The sequence below is a fragment of the Bombina bombina genome, chromosome 3, assembly GCF_027579735.1.
Source record: "Bombina bombina isolate aBomBom1 chromosome 3, aBomBom1.pri, whole genome shotgun sequence".
Taxonomy (NCBI): domain Eukaryota; kingdom Metazoa; phylum Chordata; class Amphibia; order Anura; family Bombinatoridae; genus Bombina; species Bombina bombina.
The window spans coordinates 685,120,436-685,141,453 of NC_069501.1; the positions used below are offsets into that span (position 1 = coordinate 685,120,436).

General features: G+C 38.9%; 1 protein-coding gene across 2 annotated transcripts in view; it reads left to right on the top strand.

The window, feature by feature from the left end:
- Nucleotides 1–21,018, top strand: part of LOC128653902 (merlin) — a 207,576-nt gene that overhangs the window by 158,658 nt on the left and 27,900 nt on the right. For both annotated transcript variants that reach the window (XM_053707462.1, XM_053707463.1), the window contains 2 exons: nt 4,124–4,226; nt 6,945–7,063. In XM_053707462.1, the coding sequence (XP_053563437.1) occupies nt 4,124–4,226; nt 6,945–7,063 (222 nt within the window). The remainder of the gene's footprint in view (nt 1–4,123; nt 4,227–6,944; nt 7,064–21,018) is intronic.

Sequence of the window (21,018 nt, forward strand, 5' to 3'; positions counted from 1 at the left end):
AACTATTTAATAACTATTCTAACTAGCTAAAATAAATACAAAGTTACCTGTAAAATAAATATAAATCCTAAGATAGCTACAATATAATTATTATTTATATTGTAGCTATCTTAGGGTTTATTTTACAGGTAAGTATTTAGTTTTAAATAGGAATAATTTATTAAAGTATAGTGTAGTGTTAGGTGTAATTATAACTTAGGTTAATTTTTATTTTACAGGTAAATTTCAGTTTATTTTAGCCAGGTAAGCTATTAAATAGTTAATAACTATTTAATAGCTATTGTACCTAGTTAAAATAAATTGAAAGTTGCCTGTAAAATAAAAAAAAATCCTAAGATAGCTAGAATATAATTATTATTTATATTGTAGCTATATTAGGGTTTATTTTACAGGTAAGTATTTAGTTTTAAATAGGATTCATTTTGTTAATAATAGAAATATTATTTAGATTTATTTAATTAATATTTAAGTTAGGGGGGTGTTAGGGTTAGTGTTTGACTTAGGTTTAGGGGTTAATAATTTTATTACAGTGGCGGCGGTGTAGGGGGGGGCAGGATAGGGGTTAATAAATTTATTATAGGTGGCGACGGTGTAGGGGGGGCAGGATAGGGGTTAATAAATTTATTATAGGTGGCGACGGTGTAGGGGGGGGCAGGATAGGGGTTAATAAATTTATTATAGGTGGTGACGGTGTAGGGGGGGCAGGATAGGGGTTAATAAATTTAATATAGGTTGCAGTGGGTTAAGGGAGCGGCGGTTTAGGGGTTAAACTATTTATTTATTTGCGGCGAGGTGCGGGATCAGCAGGATAGGGGTTAATAACTTTATTATAGAGGGCGACGGTATAGGGGGGGCAGGATAGGGGTTACTAGGTATAATGTAGGTGGCAGCGGTGTCCGGGAGCGGCGGTTTAGGGGTTAATACATTTATAAGACTTGCGGCGGGGTCTAGGAGCAGCGGTTTAGGGGTTAGTAACTTTATTTAGTTGCGGGGGGCTCCGGGGGTGCCGGTATAGGGGTTAGAGCAGTGTAGTTTAGTGTGAGTGCTTAGTGACAGGCTAGCAAGAAAGCTGTCAAACAGCCGAAGAGCAGCGAGATCGGATGAGTGATAACTCTCACAGTCCGCTGCTCATCGCCCCACGGCTTTTTGACAGCTTTTTTTGATAACTTAGGCATATTTTTTCAGGTCCGCGGCGACGAAGGTAGGCGAGCTTAGGCCGGCGTATTGGGCCGGCGAAGGCAGGAAAGTTGGCACGATGATAACTACCCCCCATAGTGTCAATTCAGAAAAACTTCAATTCAATATTTGGGAGAACAACTCACAGGAGGTGGTGTTTTACCAGACATGAAAAAGATTAAGGCAATTACAGAAATGCCACAGCCAGAAAATAAGCAAGATATACAACGCTTACTAGGAATGGTGAATTACCTTGGCAAGTTCATACCTAATTTACCAGACAAAACTGTACTAATGCGACAACTACTCAGAAAAAACTATGTCTGGGAATGGTCAGAGAATCACCAGAAAGAATGGAAGTTTTTAAAGGACATGCTTACTACTGCACCAACTCTGCAATTCTTTGATCCAACAGCAAAAACAAAGTTGTCAACTGATGCTTCACAAAATGGATTGGGAGCAGTTCTTTTTCAAAATCAAGGCTCGGGATGGATGCCTGTGGCTTATGCATCTAGGGCATTGACAGATACTAAAAATTATATGCTTAAATTGAAAAGGAAACACTGGGACTAGTTTACGGATGTGAAAAATTTCATGTTTATTTGTATGGAAGAGTATTTTCAGCAGAAACTGATCAGAAACCTTTGATTCACATCTACCAAAAGGGCTTGATAGATGCACCTCCAAGAATTCAACGTTTGTTGCTGAGACTTCAAAGGTATGACTTCACCTTGGATTTTATACCTGGTAAGGAGTTGGTGGTAGCGGATGCTCTGTCACGAGCTTACTTACCATTTAACAATGAGGACTTACAGTTGCAGAAAGAGGTGACTGTTCACATCAATCTGATCTTGAAGACAGCCCCGTTTAGTCATGCAATGTGGGCAGCAATAGAACAGGCTACAGAAAAAAAGATGCTCTTTTAAGTCAAGTGAAGAAAGCAGTTTCTAGTGGCAAATCTAAGACACTAATGCCATCACTGTATAGACCATACATTTCTGAAATTTCTTTGATAAAAGGGGTACTTTTGAAAGGACAAAAGATAATTGTACCAGCGAGTTTGCAAAGTCAAATACTGAAAAGACTACATGAAGGTCATTCAGGTATAGAAAAGACAAAAAGACGAGCTAGAGACATTTTGTACTGGCCAAATATGAATGAAAACATTGAGACAATGATCACTCAATGCCGGACTTGCCAAAAATTCAGACCTCAGTTACCTAAAGAGCCTATACTGGATACGGACTTCCCGTTGGCACCCTGGGAAAAGTTAGGAATGGACTTGTTTGTTTTCAAAAATCAGCATTATATCTTAGTAATGGATTACTTCTCTAATTACCCAGAGATAGCATTATTGGAAGATGAGTCAGCATGTACAGTGATCAAAAAAGTAAAATCAATTTTAGCGAGACATGGCATTCCAAGAGTAATAATATCAGACAATGGTCCTCAATTCAATTGTAGAGAGCTTAGGGTTTTTGCCAGTACCTATGAATTTGAACATCGAACATCCAGCCCGGGATATCCACAAGCAAATGGATTAGCAGAAGCTGGAGTAAAAATAGTGAAAAACATACTTCGTAAAGCAACAGATGCAGACGAGGATCCATGTCTGGCTCTTCTTAGCTATAGAGCTACTCCTTTAAAATGTGGGAAGTCACCGGCAGAATTATTGTTTGGCAGACAGCTGGTCACACGAGTACCAGTTGTGAAACCTTGGAAAAGGTTCATACAAAAACATGTAATAGAAACCAAATTGAAACTCAGAGAAAAAAGGAATGAATACTATGACCGAGCTGCAAAGCCTTTGGAGAATCTTCAGGTACAAACTCCTGTGCGAGTACAAGGTTCAAACAGCTGGAATACTGAAGGGACAGTTATCCAGCAATATTCTCCAAGATCGTATGTAGTTCAAACCAATGATGGGCAATCTTTACGTAGGAATCGTAGACATTTGATGGCTATTCCATCAGTTCACAACAATTCGGCAGTGAAGGAAACCTGTGAGGATACATTGAACACTCCATTGCAGTTGGAGAATGAAGATGCCAGAGAAACTTTGCAAAGCTCGACTGACTTGCCTGCCAGTGATGCAATGCAAACAAGGTCAGGTCGATATATCAAAAAACCTAATCGTCTAATTGAACAATGTTAAAAGGGACTGAAGTTTTTTCACATAGACTACAGTTAAAAAAAAAATGTACTTTAAGTTTTCTGTTGTTTAAAAAGAAAAAGGGAAATGTGTGATATTGAGATTATCAGTTGGTATGAACCATATCAACCTGTTGTTATGTGCACAATGGTAGAGTCAGGAAGTGCCTCTTGCATAGTGTGTGTGTGTATAGCATTCTTAATAAAGTTTATAGTTATGAAGACCTGTGCTTGATCTCCTTATATAAACTAAGATAAAACAGGATCAGGTCTGCCAGACCTTGATAAATAGAGGCCTATGGGTCTATTTATTATTGTGCGGACAGACATGATACGATGTAGTGTATCATGTCCGCCACACATCGATAAATGCTGACAGCATATGCTGTCTGCATTTATCTTTGCACCAGCAGTTCTTGTGAACTGCTGGTGCAATGCTGCCCCCTGCAGATTCTAGCAGGTGGAGTCAATCAACCCGATTGTATTTGATCGGGTTGATTTCTGTCCTCCGCCTCAGAGCAGGCAGACAGGTTATGGAGCAGTGGTCTTCATAACTTTATAACTTCTGTGAAACACGGGGCATTAAGCTCCGTGTGGAGCTTGATAAATTGACCCCTAAGAAATATCCCTTTTTGAAGGAGATGCGTAGACTATTAAATTGGGAAATTGGTATAAAACTAAAATGCTTTTACAGATTACAGGATTTTATTCATACTAGAATTTGCATTTCAAGTCATTTTAAAAAAGAATAAAAAGTGTACGTATAAAGCATTAATGAACTCTTTATTTTTGGCAGAGCTAAGGAGGCTGAGCATCTAGAACAAGACCTGCACAAAGCCAGAGAAGCTGAACGGATGGCAAAGCAGAGACTGCTAGAATTAAGTGCTTTTTGTCATCCTGTGAGTGCCTCTCCTTCTGCTCTTTTCAGACTAAATTGCTGTAGATTCTTACAAATGGCTTAGATTACAAGTGGAGCAGATTTGCTACCGCTTTAAGCACAGACGCGATTGCGACGTCACAATATGTTTACTAGAATCCATATTACAAGTTGCAAGTGAAAAAAATATTACAATGTCTATAACCATTACTTAATATTTACAGTATAGGTGGGGGACCACAGGTAAAAGCTATTTTTTAAAGTACAGTATTTCGTGTTGTGATGAGGTGACAATGACGTATATATTTAGAGATATGGAAATCAATGGCATTTGTGTTAATAGGAAAAAAATATTGTTTATCCATTTGAGCTGGGGCATTATGGGTATACGGGATGGGATGCAATTTAATTGCATTATACTGTAAAAATGTTTGTTAGCTTATTGGCAAAAAAAAAAGTTTCGTATTTTCAAATGTTTTTGGCTTAGAAACAAGAGTAATAGTATGGGATTGAAATATCTTGCATTAATAAAATGGCTGCATTTTCCCAGTGCGTTTTTTTTACACTTCTCACACTGTAAAAGTTAAAAAGCGTGATTTCTTTCTAACAGAGGAACTAACTAGCCAAATCTTTCTCTTTGTACCGACCGTGTTTTATGCAAACTGTATCACACGTTGCAAAACTTGTATTGTAAGGGACATTCATGCTCAATGGCCTTTGTAATAGTGATTTGCATTTGTAAAAGGTGTAACTGGTAAGTAACTTCACAATTGGAATCTAACTTTACTTTCAGCTCTGGCTTTGGAAATCTTTTCTTTTAACTTGAAAAACAAGTGCACATATGCTTGCGATAAACTTGTGGTAGCATTTTCACGTGAGCGCAATTTACACTAGAAAAAAAACAGCTCCACAATATGTTTAAACAAGTTTCTAACTTTGGATGTTTTTGCATTTTTTACAATCATAAAGAACATTCTATTACAAAACTGACACTCTAATTTTTTAGAGCATGTAATTATTGAATTATTGACCCTCGATAATGATATGCTTAATTCCCACAAGGAGGAAATAGTCGGGTATTGGTGTGAAAACCAGTACTGTTTGGTTGATAGGATGTGGCCTGCTCAGGGGCTGAAAAACTTGCAGAGGTTAATTATTTAGAGTTCTAATGAATCAGAGCAAGGGGTGGAATTATTAAGCACTGTATGGTGCCTAATATATCTGTTTCCGCATGAGCCTTCAGGCTCACCGGAAACAGCAGTTAAGAAGCAATGGTCTTAAGACCGCTGCTCCTTAACTGGTCCGCTGCCTCTGAGCGGGGGAGAGCAATCAACCCGATCAGATACGATTGGATTGATTGACACCCCCTGCTAGCGCCGCAAATCTGCAGGGGGCAGCATTGCACAAGCAGTTCACCAGAACTGCTTGTGCAATGCTAAATGCTGACAGCGTATGCTGTCGGCATTCAGCAATGTCTGTCGGACATGATCTGCTGAGCGGATCATGTCGGACAGACATATGATAAATCGGCCCTTAAGTCGTTTCTTGCATTAGCATGTGCCTTTAAATGTTGAACATTTGTAACTCCTGGCACCCTAAGAAGACCATAACTGTGTTAAATTACTACACTATGGCCAGATTACGAGTGGTGCACTTAATATAACGCACAAGCGATATCGGGTTTATCGCAGTGTTTTACAAGTTGAAAGTAAACGCATTCACTCAAACTCAATTGAATTTAACACACTTTGGGATAGCACAACCTCAGAGCTCTGGTTAACTCTTACACTCGACTAAAAAGTTGCACAAAAATTTTAATTATTATTATTATTGTGCAGTGCATTTACACTCATAACACTATCTAATAAAAATTATTAAAAAATAAAATTGCAATAAAAAGTTATAAGGGCTCAAAGATATTGGGTCTCAGGTGTTATATAAACACATAAATATAAATGTATACATATATATATATATATATATATATATATATATCCTAGTGGGAAAGCCTGCCCAGAGGGCAGTCTATTGTGGTGATGGAACCACCGAACCACCCTGACATTTTCGGGAAGGGCAGTCTATTGTGGTGATGGAACCACCCTGCCATTTTCGGAATCCACCTGGATGCAGCTTACGCATCTTCACATAAGGGAATATGTTCTAAGTATTTTTAAATAGATACTCCTATATATATCTGTATATATATCTATACCTATATATAAGCATCTATATATATATATATGTGTGAAATATTCAGTGCACTTGAGAAAATGCGATCAGGTTTGCGTGTGAGTAAGGGTGTTATTTTTTTCCACTTTTCGTGCTCTATTGAAGTCTATAGGAGAAGACATTAACACGGTCGTCAGTTTAGCATGTGAACGAAACTTTTTACTTTCACCTTGTAATAAGCGCAGTACCCCACATGTGCATAAACCACGTGCATAAACCAAACGCGTGCATATACCCAAAGTCAAGCGCAGTTAGCGAGAAATAAATACTTCTTCACTCGTAATCTCGTCCTACATGCTACAGCCATCTTTGGCTACCCGGAGGTTAATATATGTATGCCTTGTTTATTATTTAGGTATAGGCTGTATATGGAAAAACTATGTATTCACCTTTAATTTTCTTGCATTTAGTTTTATTATTTCTTTATTCACTTTTAAAAGCACATGATTGAACCACTATATTTGCTCTTCTGATATGTAATATGTAATCACATCACTATCTTTCTTTTTAGTTGGCAACAAGACGCTTTTCCTTTGAGAAAAGAGAAGATCCCTGTGACTTTGGGCTACTGCAACAGGACACATCTGATACAGATTTTAAAAGATTATCATTAGAGATAGAGAAGGAGAGGTATGTATTATTACTGAATATCATCTGCTATTGTAAGTGATTAATACTTTGGTACTAAACTATTATGCTGTTCTGACGGTGGTTTCACCTATATTTAGAATTGTAATATTCTTTCTGTTGGAAACGTAGTATGGAGATTGCATTGTAAAATCTACTCATATTTTTCTTCTCCCGTTTAATATGTTCCTAATGATTATTTTTTCCTGCCAGAGTATATTAGATTGTTTACAAATATACGGCTAGAGTACGAGTTTTGCGTTAGGCTGAAAAAGCAGCGTTAACAGGTCCTAACGCTGCTTTTTCACTACCGCTGGTATTCCGAGTCTTGCAGGCTTAGGGGCACCGCACACTTTTTTGGCCTTACCGCAAAACGACTTATGTAAACTTTGTAAAGTCTTTTTTCTATGGGACTTCCATAGCGCCGGTATTACGAGTCTGTCCTGGGAGGCCAACAAGAGAGCGGTACACCCTACTCTGTCAAGAGTCCTAACGCATTTAAAAGTCAGTAGTTATGAGTTTTATGGTACAACGCTGTAGCATAAAACTCATAACTAAAGTGCTAAAAAAGAGCACAAAGCACATCCCAGATTCAAGGTAAAACGTTTTTAACTTTATTTTGTGCACACAATCTATTGCACTTACAAGAGATTAATTAAAAATTGCCTTATACGTGAGTCTCTCTGCTCCACACACTTCTTCAGGTAGCGACCTCTGCTTCACTTGCGGCTCTGTGTGTTCCCGGACTCTCTCCAACCGTATAGACCAATAAAAACACCCATGGTCTTGAGAAAGTTTGCAGAGGACAAATGAAACGCGTAGGCAGGGTGATATGCCGATAGCTATTGGATTCAGCACGTAAGAAGAGTAAAGATTACACATTTTAAATTACCTTTTACATTGGACAATAGTTTATATTGGTCTATACGTTTGGAGAGAGTCCGGGAACACACTTTGGGGCATATCTATCAAGCTCTATCCGGAGCTTGATAGATATGCCCCAAAGTGTGTCTAAAGACCGCTGCTCCATAACCTGTCCGCCTGCTCTGAGCAGGCGGACAGACATCGCCGCAATTCAACCCGATCAAGTATGATCGGGTTGATTGACACCCCCCTGCTGGCGGACGATTGGCCGCGATTCTGCAGGGGGCGGCGTTGCACCAGCAGCTCTTGTGAGCTGCTGGTGCAATGCTGAATACGGAGAGCGTATTGCTCTCCGTATTCAGCGAGGTCTGGCGGACCTGATCCGCACTGTCGGATCAGGTCAGCCAGACTTTGATAAATAGAGGCCATAGCCGCAAGTGAAGCAGAGGTCGCTACCTGCTGAAGTGTGTGGAGCAGAGAGACTCACGTATAAGGCAATTTTTAATTAATCTCTTGTAAGTGCAATAGATTGTGTGCACAAAATAAAGTGAAAAACGTTTTACCTTGAATCTGGGATGCGCTTTGTGCTCTTCTTTTTCAGTAACCCTAAAGCCTGAGTAATCCTTGCACTCAGTTAATGTTAAAGCAGCACCAAAGATTCACAGCCAAGGGAGAGGGAAAAAACTGAAGCTAAAGTACTCAGATTTGAATTAAAAAACATATACCATACTCATGAATGTGAGGTAATTAAGTGGTCTTATCTATTTTTGAATTATTTATATGAATTGATTTTGTTTATATACAAATGAATGTATAATTTTATTAACTTTAAAAATGTTTTAATTATTAAATATAAATTTATGTATTTATGTATTTGTGTATTTTATGTTAAGTGGTAGTATGTATTCATTTTTTATGTAACAATTACAGTACTTTTTAGAATCACCTGTGCACAATTGTATGCATGTGCAAATATTGTATTTGGAAATAAGAACTATTGTGAGGAGGTACCGTTTTGTACTAGGTACATTGTGGTCCATTTTGGTATATACATTAGTAAAAATATATATGAAAGATAAATAACATATTTCTTTCATGTAATTGGCAAGAGTCCATGAGCTAGTGACGTATGAGATATACATTCCTACCAGGAGGGGCAAAGTTTCCCAAACCTCAAAATACCTATAAATACACCCCCCACCACACCCACAATTCAGTTTTACAAACTTCGCCTCCTATGGAGGTGGTGAAGTAAGTTTGTGCTAGATTTCTACGTTGATATGCGCTTCTCAGCATGCTGAAGCCCGGTTCCTCTCAGAGTGCAGTAAATGACAGAGGGATGTGAAGGGAGTATTACCTATTGAATACAATGGTCATCCTAACGGGGATCTATTTCATAGGTTCTCTGTTATCGGTCATAGAGATTCATCTCCTACCTCCCTTTTCAGATCTACAATATACTCTTATATACCATTACCTCTACTGATTCTCGTTTCAGTACTGGTTTGGCTATCTACTTTATGTAGATGAGTGTCTTTTGGTAAGTATGTTTTCTTTTATTTAAGACACTCTCAGCTATGGTTTGGCATTTTATATGTAAAGTTCTAAATATATGTTTTGTACTTATATTTGCCATGATTCAGGTTAATAAGTATATTTCCTTTTCGCAGACTGTCAGTTTCATTTTGGGAAATGCATTAAAAAAAAAAAATTACCTGAAATTTTCAAATTGACTCTCTTTTTTTAAATTGCGGGCTGTTAGGCTTGCGGGAGCGCAAAATGCTATAATTTCTGCGTCATTCTTGGCGCGAGACTTTTTAGGTGCGAGAATTACATTTGTTGACGTAATTTCGTCATTTCCGGCGTCTTAGTTGGTGCCGAGATTTTTCACGTAGTTGCGTCATCTATGACGCTCGTGTTTGTTGCAGACGTTCTTGGCGCCAAAAAATATTTTGTCAGTTGTAGGCGTCATACTTGGCGCCAGATTTCTGACTTTATTTAAGTCTTTATTTCATTTTGCTTCTGGTTTCCAGGGGCTTATTTTGTTTGCATTTTTTCCCATTCCTGAAACTGTCATATAAGGAAATTGATATTTTGCTTTATATGTTGTTTTTTCTCTTACATTTGTAAGATATCTCAAAACTGTTCCTGTATCAGAAAACACTGTTGGATTCCTGCTGACTGATATCAGTCCTACCAAAGCTAAGTTAATTTATTTTAATGTTATGAATTTTTATCTTTAGCTATGGTTTGTAATAAGTTATCATTATAAACTTTTACATGCAGAAAAAATGTCCATCAGTATTAATGCATTGTCTATTGCTATTCTTTTAACATTTAATGTACAAGATATACCTGGGAATTTATAAGAATATTTTTCTGATTCTATTCTGAAGGCTTTGTCTGCCATCCCGCCTTTTAATAAAATATAAAGGTCTTTTTTAAACTTCTCATTTATTAGATGAATTTTCAAATGACCGACAACATACTGAATTATCCTTCTCTGATGATTATTTATCTCATTCAGAATATCCTTCATCAGATATTGACACTAACAAATCTACTTTTTTACTTTTAAATAGAGTACATTTGTTCTTTGTTGAAAAGGTGTTGATTATTTTGGATATTGAGGAGACTAGTCCTCTTGATTTTAAGGCTAGCTAACATTTAAATTCTGCTTATTAACCTCCTGTGGTTACTTCAGAGGTTTTTTTCCACTTCCTAATTCTGGGGAATGGAATAGGCCTGGTACTTCTTTTATTCCTTCTTTAAGGTTTTAAAATTTTATCCTTTGCCAGCAGTTAGTTTGGAGTTTTGGGAAAAGATCCCCAAAGTTAATGGGGCTATCTCTACTCTTGCTAAACGTACTACTATTCCTTTGGAAAATAGTATTTATTTTAAAGATCCTTTAGATGGGAAACTTGTATCTTTTCTAAGGAAAATTAATTTATTTTCAGGTCCTTTCCTTAGGCCTGCAATTTCTTTGGCTGATGTTGCAGCTGTTTCATCTTTTTTGGTGGGAAACCTTAGCGCAACAAGTATTGATTTATGATTTGTTTAGCATTGTTAACTTGATTCAACATGCTAATAATTTAATTTGTGATACCATTTTTTGATATTATCAAAATTGAGGTTAAATCTATGTCTTTAGCTATTTTAGCTAGAAGAACTTTGTGACTTAAATCTTGGAATGCTGATTTGATTTCTAAAATCCATATTTCTATTTTTCTTTCCTTCCAAGGTAATAAATTATTTGGTTCACAGTTGGATTCAATACTTTCAACAGTTACTCTGGGGAAGGGAGTTTTTTTGCTTCAAGATTAAGATCTAAGCTTATATTAGTTTTTGTTCTTAATGAGGAACAGAAACCTAATTCTTCCCCAAGTAACATGTTTCTTATTGGAAGCTTTCTTAAAAATTGAATGAATTCAAGCCATTTAAGAGATCAAAGCCAGCCCCCAAATTCGCAAGAAGGTGCGGCCTTTATTCCAGCTTAGCTGGTAGGGGGCAGGTTAAGATTTTTCTAAAGTTGTTTGGTTCAATTCGGTCCAAACTTCTTAGATTGGGGTACAGAATAGGATTCAGAGTAAGACCGCCTGTGAGAAATCTTTTTTCTCTCTCACATATTCAAGCTATTCCAGTAAAGGCTCAGACTTTCCTGAAGTGTGTTTCAGACCTGGAGTTATCTGGGGTATTCATACCAGTTCCGTTTCAGGAACGGCGTCTGGGGTTTTGTTCAAAACTATTCATTGTCCCAAAGTAAGAAAAACTTTTGAATTGTCATGTTCGAGTACCATCTTTCAGAATGGTGATTATAAGGTCTATTCTGCCTTTTGTTCAGCAAGGGCATTATTTGCCTACAATAGACTTACAGGATTCATATCTTCATATTCTGTTTTCATTCAGATTATTTTCATTTTCTGAGATTCTCTTTTTTAGACAAGCATTACCAATTTGTTGCTTTTCCTTCTGGCCTAGCGACAGCTCTAAGAATCTTTTCAAAGGTTCTTAGTATTTCCTTATTTGGATGATATTGTGGTACTTGCTCAGTCTTTTCGTTCTGCAGAATCTAATACGATTCAACTTCTGTTGTTTCTTCAAAGACAGATTGATTGTGTCAATGTCTTTGTCTCTAACAGACAAGAGACAATTTATATTGGGTTCAGTTGTTGGAACCTTCAGTCTCTATTATTTCCTTCAGTAGCTATATGCATGGAAGTTTTAGGTCTCATGACTGCAGCATTGGATTCGATTCCCTTTGCTCATTTTCATATGAAACCTTTCAAGTTTTTAATGCTGAATTAATGGTGCAGGGATTATTCTAGGATATCACATTTAATATCCTTGAATCCCAATATTCAACTATCTCTCTAACTTGGTGGTTAGATCACCATCGTATAGTTCTACTGGTCTCTTCGGTTCATCCAACCTGGACCATGATCACAATAGATGCAAGTCTTTTAGGTTGGGAAGCTGTCTGGGGATCTCTGACAGCACAAGAGGTTTGGAAATCTCAAGAGGCGAGATTACCATTCAATATTTTGGAACTCCGTGCGATTCTCAGAGTTCTTCAGTTTTGGCTTCTATTTGAAGAGAGAGACTTTTTTGGTTTTCAGACAGACAATGTCACAACTGTGGCGTATGTCAATCATCAGGGTGGGACTCTCAGTCCTCAGGCTATGAAAGAAGTATATTGGATACTTGCTTGGGCAAAATCCAGCTCCTGTCTAATTTCTGCGGTCCATATCCCAGGTATAGACAATTGGGAAGCGGATTATCTCTGTCATTAAGCTTTACATCCGGGAGAATGGTCTCTTCACCCAGATGTGTTTTTTTTTTTCCAAATTGTTCAGATGTGGGGGCTTCCAGAAATAGATCTGATGGCATCTCATCTAAACAAGAAACTTCCCAGGTACCTATTCAGGTCCAGGGATCCTCAGGCGGAAGCAGTGTATGCATTGACACTTCCTTGGAGTTATCAACCTGCCTATATTTTTCAGCCTCTAGTTCTTCTTCCAAGAGTGATTTTCAAAATCATCATGGAGCAATCGTTTGTGCTGCTGATGGCTCCAGCATGGCCGCTCAGGTTTTAGTATGTGGATCTTGTTCGGATGTCCAGTTGCCAAAATTGGCCACTTCCATTAAGGCCAGACCTTATATCTCAAGGTTCGTTTTTCCATCAGGATCTCAAATCATTAAATTTGATGGTATGGAAATTGAACGCTTAGTCATAGAGGTTTCTCTGACTCAGTGATTTTTACTATGTTGCAGGCTCGTAAATCTGTGTCTAGAAAGATTTTTTATTGAGTTTGGAAGACTTACATTTCATGGTGCTCTTCTCATAAATTTTCTTGGCATTCTTTTAGAATTCCTAGAATTTTACAGTTTCTTCAGGATGGTTTAGATAAGGGTTTGTCTGCACGTTCTTTGAAAGGACAAATCTCTGCTCTTTCTGTTCTGTTCTACAGAAAAATTGCTAAACTTCCTGATATTCATTGTTTTGTACAGGCTTTGGTTCCTATCAAGCCTGTCATTAAATCGATTTCTCCTCCTTGGAGTCTTAATTTGGTTTTGAAGGCTTTACAGGCTCCTCCGTTTGAGCCTATGCATTCTCTGGTCATTAAATTACTTTCTTGGAAAGTGTTGTTCCTTTTGGTCATCTCTTCTGCTAGAAGAGTTTCTGATTTATCTGCTCTTTCTTGTGAGTCTCCTTTTCTGATTTTTCATCAGGATAAGGCGGTTTTTGCGGACTTCGTTTAAATTTTTACCTAAAGTTGTGAACTCCAACAACATTAGTAGAGAAATTGTTGTCCCTTCTTTGTGTCCTAATCCTAAGAATTTTCTGGAGAGATCCTTGGTAAGAGCTTCGAAATATTATGTTGAAGCTACTAAAGATTTCAGAAAGACTTCTAGTCTATTTATTTTCTTTTCTGGTTCTAGGAAAGGTCAGAAGGCATGTGCCATTTCTTTGGCATCTTGGTTAAAGCTTTTGATTCATCATGCTTATTTAGAGTCGGGTAAATCCCCGCCTCAGAGGTTTACGGCTCATTCTACTAGGTCAGTTTCCACTTCCTGGGTTTTTAAGAATGAAGCTTCTGTTGATCAGATTTGCAAAGCAGCAACTTGGTCTTCTTTGCTTATTTTTACTAAATTCTACCATTTTGTTTTCTCTTCTTCAGAAGCAGTTTTTGGTAGAAAAATACTTCAGGCAGCTGTTTCAGTTTGATTCTTCTGCTTATAATTTCAGTTTTTTTCATTATAAGATTAAAACTTTTGATTTGGGTTGTGGATTAATTTTTCAGCGGAATTGGCTGTCTTTATTTTTATCCCTCCCTCTCTAGTGACTCTTGCGTGGAGTTCCACATCTTGGGTATTTGCTATCCCATACGTCACTAGCTCATGGACTCTTGCCAATTACATGAAAGAAAACATAATTTATTGTAAGAATTTACCTCATAAATTCATTTCTTTCATATTGGCAAGAGTCCATGAGACCCACCCTTTTTATGGTGGTTATGATTTTTTGTATAAAGCACAATTATTCCAATTCCTTGTTGATGCTTTCACTCCTTTCTTATCACCCCACTTCTTGGCTATTCGTTAAACTGAATTGTGGGTGTGGTGGGGGGTGTATTTATAGGCATTTTGAGGTTTGGGAAACTTTGCCCCTCCTGGTAGGAATGTATATCCCATACGTCACTAGCTCATGGACTCTTGCCAATATGAAAGAAATTAATTTATCAGGTAAATTCTTACATAAATTATGTTATTGTGCATTAAGTCGAGCGCAGCTCAATTGGTTTGTGTGTTAAAGTGCTAAAAAGTACACTAACACCCATAAACTACCTATTAACCCCTAAACTGAGGCCCTTCCGCATCGTAAACACTAAGATAAAAATTTTAACCCCTAATCTGCCGCTCCGGACATCGCCGCCACTATAATATACATATTAACCCCTAAACCGCCGCACTCTCCCGCCTCGCAAACACTAGTTAAATAATATTAACCCCTAATCTGCCTCCCCTAACATTGCTGCTACCTACCTACATTTATTAACCCCTAATCTGCCGCTCCGGACATCGCTGCCACCTACATTATACTTATTAACCCCTAATCTGATGCCCTCAACATCGCCGACACCTACATTATTTTTATTAACCCCTAATCTGCCACGCCAATGTTGCCACAACCTACCTACACTTATTAACCCCTAATTTGCCGCCCCCAACATCGCCGCCACTATTCTAAATGTATTAACCCCTAAACCTAAGTCTAACCCTAACACCCCCTAACTTAAATATAATTTAAATAAATCTAAATAAAATTCCTATCATTACCGTAATAATTCCAATTTAAAACTAAATACTTACCTATAAAATAAACCCTAAGCTAGCTACAATATAACTAATAGTTACATTGTAGCTAGTTTAGGGTTTATTTTTATTTTACAGGCAAGTTTGTATTTATTTTAGCTAGGTAGAATAGTTATTAAATAGTTATTAATTATTTAATAACTACCTAGCTAAAATAAAGACAAATTTACCTGTAAAATAAAACCTAACCTAAGTTACACTAACACCTAACACTACCCTACAATTAAATAAATTAACTAAATTAAAAACAATTAAAGAAATTAAATTAAATTAGCTAAATCACAAAAACAAACAAACACTAAATTACAGATCTTTAAACTAATTACACCTAATCTAAGAGCCCTATCAAAATAAAAAAGCCCCCCCAAAATAAAAAAAAACCCTAGCCTAAACTAAACTATCAATAGCCCTTAAAAGGGCCTTTTGTGGGGCATTACCCCAAAGTAATCAGCTCTTTTACCTGTAAAAAAAATACAAACACCCCCCAACAGTAAAACCCACCACCCACACAACCAACCCCCCAAATAAAATACTATCTAAAAAAACTAAGCTCCCCATTGCCCTGAAAAGGGCATTTAGATGGGCATTGCCCTTAAAAGGACAGTTAGCTCTTTTGCGGCCCAAACCCTAATCTAAAAAATAAAACCCACCCAATACACCTACCTCCCAACAGGAAGTTGCAAGAGGATCACCCACAGCAGAGCTGCTATATAGCTCCTCCCCTAACTGCCATATCCAGTCATTTGACCGAAACAAACAGAGAAAGGAGAAACCATAGGGTGCAGTGGTGACTGTAGTTTAATTAAATTTTAGACCTGCCTTAAAATGACAGGGCGGGCCGTGGACTGGATACACTACAAGAGAAATAAATTTATCAGGTAAGCATAAATTTTTCTCTTGTTAAGTGTATCCAGTCCACGGATCATCCATTACTTATGGGATACCAATACCAAAGCTAAAGTACACGGATGATGGGAGGGACAAGGCAGGGATTAAGCGGAAGGAACCACTGCCTGAAGAACCTTTCTCCCAAAAACAGCCTCCGAAGAAGCAAAAGTATCAAATTTGTAAAATTTTGAAAAAGTGTGAAGCGAAGACCAAGTCGCGGCCTTGCAAATCTGTTCAACAGAGGCCTCATTTTTAAAGGCCCAGGTGGAAGCCACAGCTCTAGTAGAATGAGCTGTAATTCTTTACGGGGGCTGCTGTCCAGCAGTCTCATAGGCTAGGCGTATAATACTCCGAAGCCAAAAGGAAAGAGAGGTTGCCGAAGCTTTTTGACCTCTCCTCTGTCCAGAATAAACGACAAACAGGGAAGATGTTTGACGAAAATCTTTAGTAGCTTGTAAGTAAAACTTCAAGGCACGGACTACGTCCAGATTATGTAAAAGACGTTCCTTCTTTGAAGAAGGATTAGGACACAATGATGGAACAACAATCTCTTGATTGATATTCTTGTTAGAAACCACCTTAGGTAAAAACCCAGGTTTGGTACGCAGAACTACCTTATCTGCATGAAAAATCAGATAAGGAGAATCACAATGTAAGGCAGATAGCTCAGAGACTCTCCGAGCCGAGGAAATAGCCATCAAAAACAGAACTTTCCAAGATAAAAGCTTAATATCAATGGAATGAAGGGGTTCAAACGGAACTCCTTGAAGAACTTTAAGAACCAAGTTTAAGCTCCATGGGGGAGCAAAAGGTTTAAACACAGGCTTAATTCTAACCAAAGCCTGACAAAATGCCTGGACGTCTGGAACTTCTGCCAGACGCTTGTGCAAAAGAATAGACAGAGCAGAAATCTGTCCCTTTAAGGAACTAGCTGATAATCCTTTGTCCAAACCCTCTTGGAGAAAGGACAATATCCTAGGAATCCTAACCTTACTCCATGAGTAATTCTTGGATTCACACCAGTAAAGATATGTACACCATATCTTGTGATAGAATTTTCCTGGTAACAGGCTTTCGTGCCTGTATTAAGGTATCAATGACTGACTCGGAGAAGCCATGCTTTGATAGAATCAAGCGTTCAATCTCCATGCAGTCAGTCTCAGAGAAATTAGATTTGGATGATTGAAAGGACCTTGTATTAGAAGGTCCTGTCTTAGAGGCAGAGTCCATGGTGGAAAGGATGACATGTCCACTAGGTCTGCATACCAGGTCCTGCGTGGCCACGCAGGCGCTATTAGAATCACTGATGCTCTCTCCTGTTTGATTTTGGCAATCAGTCGAGGGAGCAGAGGAAACGGTGGAAACACATAAGCCAGGTTGAAGAACCAAGGCGCTGCTAGAGCATCTATCAGCGTCGCTTCTGGGTCCCTGGACCTGGATCCGTAACAAGGAAGCTTGGTGTTCTGGCGAGACGCCATGAGATCCAACTCTGGTTTGCCCCAACGATGAATCAATTGAGCAAACACTTCCGGATGGAGTTCCCACTCCCCCGGGTGAAAAGTCTGACTACTTAGAAAATCCGCCTCCCAGTTCTCCACACCTGGGATATGGATTGCTGACAGGTGGCAAGAGTGAGTCTCTGCCCAGCGAATTATTTTTGAGACTTCTAACATCGCTAGGGAACTCCTGGTTCCCCCTTGATGGTTGATGTAAGCCACAGTCGTGATATTGTCCGACTGAAATCTGATGAACCTCAGTGTTGCTAACTGAGGCCAAGCCAGAAGAGCATTGAATATTGCTCTTAACTCCAGAATATTTATCGGAAGGAGTTTCTCCTCCTGAGTCCACGATCCCTGTGCCTTCAGGGAGTTCCAGACTGCACCCCAACCTAGAAGGCTGGCATCTGTTGTTACAATTGTCCAATCTGGCCTGCGAAAGGTCATACCCTCGGACAGGTGGACCCGAGACAACCACCAGAGAAGAGAATCTCTGGTCTCTTGATCCAGATTTAGCAGAGGGGACAAATCTGTGTAATCCCCATTCCACTGACTTAGCATGCATAATTGCAGCGGTCTGAGATGTAGGCGCGCAAATGGCACTATGTCCATTGCCGCTACCATTAAGCAGATCACCTCCATACACTGAGCCACCGAAGGGCGCGGAATGGAATGAAGAATACGGCAAGCATTTAGAAGCTTTGATAGCCTGGACTCAGTCAGGTAAATTTTCATCTCTACAGAATCTATAAGAGTCCCTAAGAAGGGGGCGTGTCCTAGCAGCGGCTCCGTGCAGTCACATACCTTCAGAGCTCCGGGTGAAAATTTGATAATTTCGCCGATTGTCAATATTACCCTACAGCTTTTGTCATGAGTACACCTGGCGCAATACTGCACCACAACACTTGCAAAGAAAGTAGATAAAATTGCTGTATTTGTGAACCCGGAGGCGGAGTTGGACATCAAGGGCCTGAAGTAGCGGCGACCTTACAGGCAGCGTTCCCCCCCCGGATCTCCGGGGTGTTTGCCTTTACTGGACACACCGATTAGAGACTGTAACTATCGCTGCACAGCAAAACTGTAAATTATTGAAGGAAAAGGAGAGGAGGATATCGGTCCCTATCTCATCGGCTATCACACACCCAAGATGGCTGCTGTGGGAGAGGACGACTTTTTAGCGCGCTTAGACTGCATCTTTGAAAGGCTTGTGAAGCGGCTAATGAACATGTGGGAGAGAGCTCCTTGGGATTTTCTGCAAAATTTACACTACAATAGTCCCTCAACAGCGAGCATCAAAGAATCCCCACTGGCAAAACCCGAGCAAGACGAGATCATGGATAAGAATGCTTTCGTGGATCCCCGGAGCCAAGAGAATTTCCTACGCCCAACGAGCAAGCCCTCCTACCGGCAACCCCAGAGTGATGTAACTTTAACACAGATGATTATTGACAAACCTTTGTTCACCATTCCACTAAAGGACAATGGTACCAAAGCGGACAACACCATTAAATATGCACCCAGACATTGGAGCAGGGCCGCACCAGGTCTCTGTACCGCCATCTTATCAGCCTCAGAACATACCACAAAGGCTCTCGAATTTCTCTCGGCAGGTACTGGGAAAAAATATGTGGGGTGGCCTCATGGAGCAAGGGGAGACCCGCGGGTCAATACAACTGCCACTAACATTTGCAAAGTGACTGCCGGTATCCTATATACCAAACGGAGCCGGACCGCTCCATTGCAAATGGACTTAGTTCACTACCCAATCCACCGGAGCTGTGATATACAGGTGACTTATTACCCTAAAATACCGGAAAAAGATCTAACAGTACAAATAAAAGAGAAATAAACATAGCTGGCTTAACGAGCACTCCTCTCCCCACTTGTAAGGATTGTATTAATTTGATAACCAGAGGTTGACAGTATTTAACACTATAATATTTAAGCTGCGTGCCTTTTCCACCATTTTGCTTTTGTCATGGTGTATCTGTGTAACTTGGGGTGTTGCTTGATGAGGTTTGGGGGGGCCTTAGAGAGTTGCCTCATTATTTACAGAATAACATAGTAAGTGTTAAACCGAATAATATTGAGTACAACCAGGACATTCTGTGGTTTCCCTCCCTGGGTCTTACGGCCGGGACTTAGGGCGGGACACGGACAAGAGTTTTATATGATCGCCAAAACATACTTTAGGCACACTGTGGAGACTATAAATTACTGCCACCATATATAAAACAAGATTAATGATTTCGTAATGCATAACATTAAAGGGGGAGAGGATAGAACATTTAGAGGTGCTCCTTCGTGATACTACAGCATGGATGTAAATGTATACAAAGAGATCCTCTCCTATGTCCGTTATTAGTGACTGAACTCTTCTTTACAGTAACAAATTTATCTACAAAGTTGTGAAAGTTTAATGTTCATGGTGTGTCCGGTTCAGGTGTTTGCAGCATCTTGTTTATGATAATCTTGTTATGCACCTAATGCCTTCTCACAGCTGCATTCTCTTTTTTTTTGTGTTTGTTTTTTTTCTTTTTCATTTCTTATGTTTTGGTTCATCTCCCAGCATAAACTTAATACGTATGTTAAGGTCCAAAAGAGGCCTGTATTATTCTAAAAAGGGAAGATGTTATAATCCCTAATGTTCTTAAAATCCATTATGGATTCAAGACGTGTCAGCAATATACTTGAATGGGATAAAAAAGAGGATACTTTGATATTTAATGCATATATGTTTATTATACAGCACTTGTATTTTCACTAAATGTATTTCTTTATACATGCTTGAATTTTGTATTTTGCAGATCCTCAATAAAAATTTATTTAAAAAAAAAAAAAAAAAAAAAAAAAAAAGAGTCCCTAGGAAGGAGACTCTTGTGAGTGGGGATAGAGAATTTTTTTCCTCGTTCACTTTCCACCCGTGCGAACTCAGAAATGCCAGAACTATCTCTGTATGAGACTTGGCAATTTGAAAGCTTGACGCCTTTATCAGGATGTCGTCTAGATACGGAGCCACCGCTATGCCTCGCGGTCTTAGAACCGCCAGAAGTGAGCCCAGAACCTTCGTAAAGATTCTCGGGGCTGTAGCCAACCCGAAGGGAAGAGCTACAAATTGGTAATGCCTGTCTAGAAAGGCAAACCTTAGGAACCGATGATGATCTTTGTGAATCGGTATGTGAAGGTAGGCATCCTTTAAGTCCACTGTAGTCATGTACTGACCCTCTTGGATCATGGGTAGGATGGTCCGAATAGTTTCCATTTTGAAAGATGGAACTCTGAGGAATTTGTTTAAGATCTTTAGATCCAAAATTGGTCTGAAGGTTCCCTCTTTTT